This window comes from Dysidea avara, chromosome 8 (genome assembly GCF_963678975.1).
Source record: "Dysidea avara chromosome 8, odDysAvar1.4, whole genome shotgun sequence".
Lineage (NCBI taxonomy): Eukaryota > Metazoa > Porifera > Demospongiae > Dictyoceratida > Dysideidae > Dysidea > Dysidea avara.
In genome coordinates, this window is record NC_089279.1 from 32,997,109 (window position 1) to 33,008,308 (window position 11,200).

The 11,200-nt window shown below is 37.7% G+C and overlaps 1 protein-coding gene across 1 annotated transcript; it reads left to right on the plus strand.

Annotated features, from left to right (window-relative positions):
* The first annotated feature begins 7,211 nt into the window (after window positions 1-7,211).
* LOC136265213 (mucin-6-like) lies at window positions 7,212-8,332 on the plus strand. Its single transcript, XM_066060069.1, has 4 exons — window positions 7,212-7,718; window positions 7,778-7,844; window positions 7,900-8,092; window positions 8,145-8,332. The coding sequence occupies exons 1-4, from the start codon at window positions 7,289-7,291 to the stop codon at window positions 8,217-8,219; spliced, it is 765 nt and encodes a 254-aa protein (XP_065916141.1). The 5' UTR covers window positions 7,212-7,288; the 3' UTR covers window positions 8,220-8,332.
* Window positions 8,333-11,200: the final 2,868 nt, after the last annotated feature.

Consider the following 11,200-nt stretch of genomic DNA (forward strand, 5'->3'; position numbering starts at 1 on the left):
ATAATACAAATACTCATAAACCCACCTTACAAACATCTTTCCAAGGCATTATTAGTGGATTTATGCTAAAGGTCATGCAACAAGGACCCGGATCAGTATTGGAGGTGTACAAGATCGAGATACAGTCACCTAACTACTCTAATAGAACATTCAGTGTAAGCATAATAGTTGGTTCTGTTATGGAATTTTTCCATATCTGCCTGCGCATATACATACAATGAAGTACATTAGTCTGTTTAAAAGGCTTATTTATCTACTTGTGTAGTTATTACCAGTGCAGTGTGCTTAATTCAGGTACACAATTTCCATTGAAAATGCTCTCAGATTCAACTCGTATCATTCAAATTTCAAAATTTTCCAGTTTCAACATTATCATGCATGCAATTGGGAGAGGGTGCATCATGTGCTTGGTTGTTTGAACCTACCCAAACCATTCCATTAGCAAATGCTGCAGAGAACCATATATATCTAAAGGCAGTATATAAAATATCTACAGGCAGAAATATGCATTTTATGTGGAAATGTCTCCAAATTGCAATATTTTAGCATCTATATTTCAAAATTTTCCTGGGGGGCATGCCCCCAGACCCCTGCTGGGAGGTGTGCAAAGCACACCTCCACCCAAGAGATTAGTATCTTGAGTTAGCCCCCCTTTTATAAATCCTAGATCCGCCCCTGTTGGAGTTGCTAAACCACATGAGAATATACAGGATACTACTCTGTTCTGGGTCATCTCCTTCAGAGTGACATGACACAAGATTTGGATGCATTAAGTTTCATTCTACTGTTCACAAGCCAGCAATTACCAATGACAGTTATTATTGATGGTTAAGAGTGGCAGCAATTTCTGAAGGAGACGACCCAGAACAAATGAGAATAGTATCCTGTATGTTTTCAGGTCCTTCATTAAGAAAAAGGTTTATATTTCCTATTTCAGCTGATTTTGGAAACATGGACCCAAGAAATATTATTGCAGTGTGCACATCCAAAGGGTTTTCCTAAAACCCTGTTGGTATATGCCCTGTTATATTGCACCTGTGTTATGATGCTAGCCCAAGAGAACTTGATACAAAGTTGTGCACATATACACATGAGCAATTTCAGTTAAAACTACATATTAATGGAATTATGCTATGGTAGTACAGTTAATTTTTGGTACTTTGATCCATTCAAAAACTTACAATCATAGCTACCACCTTCTTAGCAAATTTGTATAATATAAAACTAACACTGACTATAATATGGGCCTACATGTGTATGATTTATGTGTATTGTAAGGTAGGGTTTCCACTCAAAGTAACTTTTGCTTTTGACTGAGTTCCACATCACTTACTGCTCACAAAGCTTCAACGTTATGGTGTAAGTGGTAACATCTTGAACTGGATTACAGACTTTTTGGACAGCCGTACTCAGCGTGTGGTATGTGGTGGTGTCACCTCTAAACCTATAAACATAACTAGTAGTGTACCTCAGGGAAGTGTGTTGGGACCACTATTATTTTTAGCATATATCAATGACATCACTACCAATTTATCATCTTCCTGTCATTTATTTGCTGATGACTGTATTTTGTACAGGAATATTGATGCACCGGACGATGCCAAAATACTTCAAGAAGACTTGAGAAAACTGGAAATATGGGAAGAGACCTGGGGGATGAAATTCAATATAGAGAAATGTATGATATTAACAATCACATTAAACATAATCCTTACATTGCAGAATACACCCTCCACAGCAAAAAACTGAATCCTGTTGCAAATGCTAAATACTTAGGTATCAATTTTGATAGAAATCTTACATTCAACCATCATGTGGACACTGTTTGCCAAAAAGCTAATAACATTTTAGCATTCTTACGAAGAAATCTGAAACACTGTCACCAAAGAGTTAATGTCTCAGCCTTTTCATCGTTTCTGATGATTTCACACAGACTGACCTTACGATAAAATTAAATAAACAAGTGCTAATAATATACTATTAAATTGTCTATTGCTTCAATATCAGTGCAATTTTAACTGTAACATATACTCAAAAAGTGATCACGTGGCCAACAGTCCCATTAAACTCTTTACTATAAGGTAAAGAATACAATAATTGTGATTAGATCACGTGACCCTAAACTGTAATTATTTTTGAATAAGCTGTACAATATAACTATTATGGTATTTTTGGTCATGTTACCACTTTTTGTATGTTCTTCTTATGCTGATACCCAATGCTACAAGCAATCCAAAGCACTTGTTTGCTTTATCTTGAAGGTCAGTCTGTGTGACAATCTCCAGAATCAGTGAAAGGAAGCCCCTTCCTATTTTGAGTTGGAAACCCTACGTAAGGGGGACGAAGTTACAATAAGCTATCAACGAGTCTCTATATTAGCTACTTAATCGATATGAACTCATAATACTTTCATGATGATGACAAGTGCATGTATTATGTACCCACACTTCACTGGATTGTGTAAAGTGATGTCACTAGTGAGTGCTTAGCACACATACCTAAAAAGGTCCATTATCTAGGGATGACAAAACTAGGTGGCTGTAGCATGTATCAGTCTGTGAAATCATTTGTAATTATAGTAATCCAATCATAGCAGGGTTTGTTGTACGTATATACAACATTAATTGAAAAATATTAGCATACTGTATAGCTAGCTATACAGGCCTAGCTATACAGGCTATTGTCTGCATCATGGGTGATGTATACCTTTCTATAGAAAACTTCCTATTGTATTCACAAATATATAAATGCAACTTAACATACCTGGAGCCTCTCTATACCAGACACTATAGGCCTATATTATAGAGGTTTCCTTTTTTCAGAAGTAAAAGTATATAGAGTTGGGACCACGTTTTATCTCTCAATTTGGTAAGGAGAAATTCCACTGATGTATTATATATATATATATAAAGATTATGCAGGTTGTGGAATGATGTAGGTACACAGTATTACTATACCTGTATATGCTTGTAGCTCTATATAAAAATGTATCGTCACATATGGTAATAAGAATACTTATAGATGATTTTAGCAGCAAACCACACTGGTCTTGTGCAAATGATTTCATAAAGTTCAGTGAAAGTCCAGTCACCCAGTATTAATACAAAAACAGACTTTAATAATAATTGTTACACACACAATAGTAGTGACATCACTACACAAAGTACAGTAATCCAGTAAAGTGGCAGCTATATGATCTACACCCCATCACATTATAAGAATCCTTTATTATATATGAGAGAGTCTTGTTGATGAGTGTGAAAAAATTGTAACTTCTATACACATAGCTGGAAAAATGGCTGTATTCGGTTAAACATATGAATCAAATCATGTGTCAATCAAATCTATGCCAGTATACAATTGAATAATGAGACACATAAAAGCTAGTCCTTGGTCACATGCGACCACCAAACAGGGTTAGTGAATTAACCCCCGTGTAGGCATTGCAAGGAAGTGTTGACAAACATATGCATGCAACTACAAAGAAAGTTAGTCTGGGGAGGGGAACCATTCGCAGCTTTGGGAAGCCATAATACACTGCCGTGAAGTGTCATCCAAAACTTTCTGTATAGTGCCGCTTTTGACACTAACGTATCTACATGTTCCATAAGTTCTTAACACAGAAGTAATGATAGTGGCCCAAAACACTAATTTTGAGAGTTTTATAATAGTTGCAAATGTTCAAGTGATCCAATTCTGATAACAGTTGTTGATATTCTATCTTCTTCTGTTTATGTGACCTGGCTGACTGAGGATGGTGCTCAGAGTCCATTGCAATGGACAGCTCAGCTCAAATAAGGCGATTCAATCAGTGGCAGTATTATGAATAACAAGATCTGGACAATAAGGAATCACCATCAATTGTGGCTGGAGGTGACTCACTGGCTTGTAGGTTTGAAAGGTCAGCAAAAGCTTTAATAATGGTAGATTTTCAAAAAAAAAATTAATGTTGATAAATTGGGATTCCAAACACTGCAGCACCAAATTATGTCAGTATTCTGTGACAAAGCCAATGGGCAGCTATTCAAAACATGGGCAATAGTGGGATGTGGAGAATCACATAAGACACATCATGGGATATTCCATCCGCATAAATTAACAGCAGTTTGGTAAATGTCAGACGAAACCTGTAAAAGAAAGGATAGCTAATTTCACTGGATGGAATCCTGACAACAAACAATTCCAAGATCCACAAGTAGCTTCCAGTTTAACTGAATCATCAAATTTGCACTGAAGTGAAAGTGTTTGGAGGTGATCCACACTGTGAGATTTGGTATAACTTAATTTGCTGATCTTGGCTTTTAAGTGTAATAATCGAGCTAATTGTAAAGTTTCTTGGCAGCCATTAAGATTGAGTAATCATGCATGGCCTTGCAGTCAAGAAATTTTTTTTTTCAGATGGAGTTGGGGGTCAGAGGAAGCACTGACACAAGAAAGTATGTAGCTTGGCTGCCGGCCTAGATATATATGACACACTGGGACAGCAAACTCCCCGGTAATAAAGAATTACTCAGGTTAATTTATGAGAGTCTTATCTGACTTCGCAAAGTAGACTACAAGATACAGGCTCTAGAGGCATGTTGAGCTAATGCTATGAGATATCTTGAAATTGCACTCATTTGTAGCTATAGTGACAATAGTCAGTGCTGCATGACTCGCAAAAAATTCAATTCAAATGTTACAAGGGAGCCATAAAGTGCACTTTCTGGTATGGTGAGAGAGAAACCATCGATATCATTGGTGATGAACAAAAAAATGACAATGTACAAAAATAACTATAGCTAATTAATTGAGTGAGTGAGTCCTCGGACACACACTACCACAGAGAAGGCAATAGAATGCCCACAAGTGGGTGTGGCAAGGGAAAAAACCTAGTTCCAGCAACACACAAAAACTTACAATAAATAATAGAGTTGACAACATTTAAGCATCTTCAGACCATTCAGGGCAATCTCTCGCCATGAAATTATTCTTGATGAAGAAATAGAAATGGTAGCAGCCATGTCAAAAATCCTTCTGCAGGTGGATTTAGAAATCTTGATCTCATTTTGAATAAAGTTAACACAGTTCATGAATGATGACTAAGACGCCGGCAAGTAGTGGCCTAAAACACTTATTTCAGTGGTATCATAAAAACAAGGAAATCCAAACTCTGACTGTAACTCTTGGTACTCTCTCTTCCCTTGTTTTCGATCCCTGGCAGATTTGAGGTGTTCAACTGAATCTAAGGGACATGTCATTTCTAACAAGGCCACTGAGTTGCTGCTTTCATTGTAAAAAACAATATCTGAGGTAATCAGGAGAGAAGGAGGGATTGTTGCCTGTGGAGAGTCACTTGCACGCATACCAGGAAGGTCAGCATAAACTGAGATTGTGCCTACTTCAGAAACGACCTTAGTGAGTTCAACAGTCAAACAGTGCAGAACTTCGTCATGGCAATATGTGAACCGGCCCTATTTCAAGGAACTAGGACAGCCACCCAAAACATGAGCAGTGGTAGGCTGAGTGCAACCACATAATGAGCACTTCACCTCACATTGTATGTACCAATGCTTTAAATTGACTGATGTGGGTAGGGTGTCTGAGGCGGCACGGAGAATAAACAAGATTTGGCCTGGGTTGCATTTAAGTAACAGTGATTCCAGGCCCTGCAGAATACTGTAGTGACACAGAATCCTTCAGTTTACTTTGAACAGATAGTGTACTCAGATAATTATCATAGTAAGAACTCAGTTTCATCAGCTGCAGCTAATTCCTTTGCTTGCAAGTAAAGGTGATGAGCCATTGGAAGGGAAGTTAATTGTGAACGGGCTTTGGACAAGATGAAGTAGTCAGCATCCTGTGTTTTCAAATAAGTATTCCCCAACTGTAATTGCAAACCCAGTTCTTGAAGTTGATGATCACCGGATGCACTAATACAGGACAGGAGGCTCAATTTCGCCTGTCTAGACACTTGGGAAATGTTAGGGCAGCACACGCCTGGGTAGTATAGGATAGCGCGAGTAGCATTTCTTGGAAGGTTTAGCCATTTCTTAAGATGGCGCACAGTCAAGGCATTTTAATAACGGGCCCCTCATTTAGTAACAGCACTGATTTACTGACAGATAGATGATAGAAGCGAAGGAGAGAAACAATGTAGTTGTCAGTCACAGATGTCCATACCTCTGATTGGCTGAACTGTTATCTTCTTGAAAAGTTACAAAGCCTTTGACGAAAGCTAGACGAGTGCAGAATTACAATTACAAGCTAGCAGTATTCCTAATTAGGGCGCACGCAAGCCGGTACAAGTCAGGGGCGGATCTAGGATTTATAAAGGGGGGGGGGGGGGGGGGGGGGGGGCTAACTCAAGGTACTAATCCCTTGGGTGGAGGTGTGCAAAGCACACAACTAGGGGGTCTGGGGGCATGCCCCCCCCCCCCGGAAATTTTTGAAAAATAGATGCTAAAATACTGCAATTTGGAGACATTTTCACATAAAATTCATAATATTTTCTGCCTGTAGATATTTTATATACTGCCTTTAGATTATAGGTATGGCTCTCTGAAGCATTTTGCTAATGGAAAAGTTTGGGTAGGTACAGACAACCAAGTACATGATGTACCCCTCTCACAATTGCACACATGCAACACTGAATAGCTAGGTGCATGCATGTTAGAATAAGAATGTTGAAAGTGGAAAATTTTGAAATTTGAACGATACAAGATTGAATCTGAGAGCATTTCAATGGAAATTGTGTACCTGAATTAAGTATTGCCATGCATATTAACTACACAAGTAGATGAATGAAGCCCTTTAAACAGACCAATGCACTTCATTGTATCAAGAGTTAATAATAACTCTTGATTGTATGTATAGGTGCAGGCAGATTTGAAAAATTCCATAACAGAACCAACTACATGTTTCCAGTGAATGTTCTATTAGAGTAGTTAGCTGACTGCTCTATTAGAGTATCTCGATCTTGTACACCTCCAATGCTGATCCGGGTCCTTGTTGCATAAACTTTAGCATAAATCCACTGATGATACCTTGGAAAGATGTTTATATAAGGTGGTTTTATGAGTATTTGTATTATTAGTGATCATATAATTATGCTAAGACAAAATTTCATTATAATACCCAGCATATTGATGAAGTAAAGCCTAAATATGAAGGGGGGGTTTCAACCCCCAAAGCCCCCCTCCCCCCCCCCCCTGGATCCGCCCCTGCAGCTTGTCCCCCAACCTGCAGTAATCCTGGTCCAAGGATATGTACGCTTCAGTGTGTAAAAGGCTGTCATTGTCCTCGAGGAATGGTGCTTGATGAAGAAAACAATACGTGTGTCAGTAAAGATCAATGCAGTAAGGCACCCACCAATGCAACATGTGATATTGACAATCAGGAGTTCACCTCTTGTGGCACAGCATGCCCTCCAACCTGCAGTAATCCCAATCCAATATGCACAAAACAGTGTGTACCTGGCTGTCAGTGTCCTCGAGGAACTGTGCTCGATGAAGAACAGAATAGATGTGTCACTAAACACCATTGCAGTAAGACACCCAAAAACTCAACATGTGATATCGAAGGTCAGAAGTTCACCTCTTGTGGCACAGCATGTCCCCCAACCTGCAGTAACCCTGATCCAAGGATTTGTACACTTCAGTGTGTAATAGGCTGTCAGTGCCCTCAAGGAACTGTGCTTGATGAAGAACAGAATAAATGTGTTACTAAGGACCAATGCCGTAAGACAAACAATGTCATTTATGCATGTGTTATTGTGTAATTATCTGTATATCAATAGAATGTCCACCAACATGTTCACATGAATACTGTAGTGTTAGGAGTAATAGAAGAAAGCCATGTAGTAGGTAATGGTTGAAGTTTGAATGTATCGCAATATTTCATCATCAGTTTTGATTGCAGGCCTCCACCACAGACCGTACCAGCTTGGCCTGATCAATGTCAGACCACACAATGTAATGCTTGTTATTACTCAATGAGTTCTCTTGAAACACCATCAAGTTGTGACAGTAGAGCTTGTACAGGTAGGAAATTTACTAGATGTCTTAGAAAATGGGCTTCATGTGTGCGAAAGACTAACCGCCAAAACAACAAGGTAAGAATTGACAATCACATATAGTATCACATTCTATGTGTTACAACTTTAGTGCACAGGTGGTTGTATAACAGCTGAGAATTTCCGATGTTATGATTATCCTCTGTGTGATAACTTGAAAGGTTAACTTCAACTGAATGATCCAACCTGGCTATATGAACTGAAATGTTAGGCTTTCTTGTATACATGCATCATTGCTTAGTGTGTCACATTTTGATATACGGTGTATAATATGCTCATGATTAGGACAGCTATGTGGTCGTGATCAATAAATTGCAGGTGGTAGCCACATGGGATTTTTGTGAGAGGATTTTCACTTTCAACTGGTGCAAAGTGACTGCTGTATTAAAGTTTCTACTACAATATGCAACCACCAGCACCCATATAACAGCAACCCTTTCACTTTAATAATTTTACAATCAAAGCTAATTAACTAATTATTTCTGTCATCAAAGCTACTTTCTATTATTCAAACTAACTAGATTCAATGGTCCTAATTCACTGCAATATTGTTGATTTTACATCCGAGGTAAACAAGCTGTGCTGACTGCCTGGTAACTAATAATAATGGCATTCTGCATGGGTCCTAGCTTCTTATGCGTTTACCTAATATTATGAACTCTTGATTATAACAACCCATGATATGATTGTATTGTTATAATTTGTTACAGGAATTTGATATACAATTATAATATATACAGAAAGCCCCCGCGGTGGGATTTTAGCAACTAATCAAGAACAAGACATGAGCATAGATAATATAATATACTGGTACCTTATTATCTATGATACATGCAATGGTCAGAGGTTCTCTGGTATGACCAGATCATGATAGCATTGTACTGTAAGTCTTGAAATAATTATGTGATACTGGCCACTGTTAGCAACACAGAAATATGCTTGACACACACCATTCTCCTTTGTTTTTACCCATTTTACAACTATTCTTTGCACTCTTTCAATGATCATGACATCTTTTGATAGATGTGGTCCCAAACTGTGGACAGATATATAATTATTAAGTTAAGTGGCATATTTTACATGCAGTAGATTCATCACATTTGTTTAGATTACACTGCACAACGTTTAGTGACTTTATTGCATTACTGCAATACAGATTATTGATTTCAATTGGTGAAAAAGACAATTAAGGGTTGTACACAAAAGGCAAAGCTAGCAAATGTGCACCTCCATATAATTATGCAGATGTATGCAAACTATAAGTAACCATACAGCTGAAACCCGACTTTACCAACAAGAAAAAAATATTTGTATGCATACGCAACACAAATTCACTGCTCAACTAAACAAAAAATGACAAAATGCCAATGAAAAAAAGGACTGGTTTAGTTTTTTGTAGGATTTTAAAAGGTACTGAGCTCCAAAGAATTGGAGCATTTATGAAACATGAATAGCAATGCATTTTGATGGTGGAAGATGGTGTTAACGCATGACGGGATATATAGTACAATTGTCAGAGAATTTAAAATTGACACAGAATTAATGCAAAATGTTTGAGCTATGTAGTAAGGAGTAAATGGCTGAGATCCTGGAAAATTTAGTCCATGGGAATTCACCTGCTACCACACACCCAGTGTACAGCAGGTCATTGAATTGTCTCCAGTTACGTTGCTTCGATATTTAGTCTTACTGTACCTGCCATTGTTCACTCCATTGAATAAGCAATTTAAATCCTGCTGTAAATGATGATGATCCTGTTCAGAGTGAAATTGACAGAGTCATCTGCAAATAATCTGATACAGGAAGAAATAATAATTTTATTGCTGTATAATACAAACAACATTATTTCTTCATATATCCATTAAAACTTTACAGCACAAGTGCCCGTTTAATGGACCTAGAATTGCTACTTGAGAAACACTGGATTTAACATGAACATACATTCAACTTCTATTAGTGTTCTTTTGGTAAGCCAGCTTATGTTTTTCACCTTAAATTCCATTCAGTATGGAATAATTCTTGAGCAGACAGAGCTGTGGTGTGGCCAGTATCAAATGCTTTACAAAAGTCAGTAAGGTGATAACACTTAATATAAAAACATTGACAGTGAGAAGTCAATGTTTAAGGAGTAATTGAATGGAGAGAAGATCTCAGATCCCAGGTGTTGTGGCTCCCTTGGCACGTGCCTAGATAGATTGCATGTTGCGGGGAATCAAGTCACCACTGGGTCTGGGATTTTTTCTGTGTTCTTCACAGTTTTAGATATATGTTTCTGATTGCAGCCTAGCCTTCTCACAGGTCCCTAGTGAGATAGCACTTAAAATATGATGATCTAGTGGTAGTTTAATTTCTTGTTAAATGCTGGGTTCACATAAATGATTAGGTCTAAACCCTATTATTGCTAATCACTAAGTATTTTTGGTAAGTCATCAAGAATTCCATTATGAAATGGTAGCTAACTGTTACAATAATATAGAGAATTATAAGAATACATACGTAGGTTGATAATTTAGAGCTAGCACTATGTAAGCACCTCCCTTGTTGGATACTAGTGTGACATTGGCAGTCACCAACTAGAGATCAAAGACTGAGTGAATATTATTACAATTGCTGTTACATATTTAATTACAACAACAGTATAGTAGAGCTGGTATGTTATCAGGACCAGAGTACAGCAACTTTTATTTATTTATTAAAGCTTTACAACACAAGTGCTGAAGGTCTGTGGAACACCTGGTTCTACAGCCTGTTTAAAGTTGTTACAGAAAGTATGTTTGAAAAGGTGGAGAAAGGAGAAAAAATTACATGGGCAGCCTCAAACCTGCAGCCATCTGATTAACGCTCAAACTCTTACAGGAGTTTGCCAGGTGGTCAGGATATTTTCTCCTTGTCAATTGCAAGTATATGTATCCATAGGAACTCTAGAGAGTGACTTATTATCACAAAGTACTCCTTGTGGAACCAAATGGACATTAGTTTATTTATTTAGGCTTTACAGCACAAGTGCTGCTGGTTTTAAACTCCATCAACTGAGCTCATATATATGTGACATATTGCATGCAAAGATGGTATAACAAGCAGATCTAAAGCATTCAACTACAATTAATAGAGCATTGCTTGCAAAAACAGTTTGAGAGGATCTCAGCC

Excerpts from the sequence above, each read along its gene's own strand:
- LOC136265213 (XM_066060069.1), top strand. The coding sequence starts at position 7,289 with ATGGTGCTTGATGAAGAAAACAATACGTGTGTCAGTAAAGATCAATGC. Across the intron at positions 7,845-7,899 it reads AGAAGAAAGCCATGTAGTAG|GCCTCCACCACAGACCGTAC; the intron begins GTAATGGTTGAA and ends TTTTGATTGCAG. Across the intron at positions 8,093-8,144 it reads CTAACCGCCAAAACAACAAG|TGCACAGGTGGTTGTATAAC; the intron begins GTAAGAATTGAC and ends TTACAACTTTAG.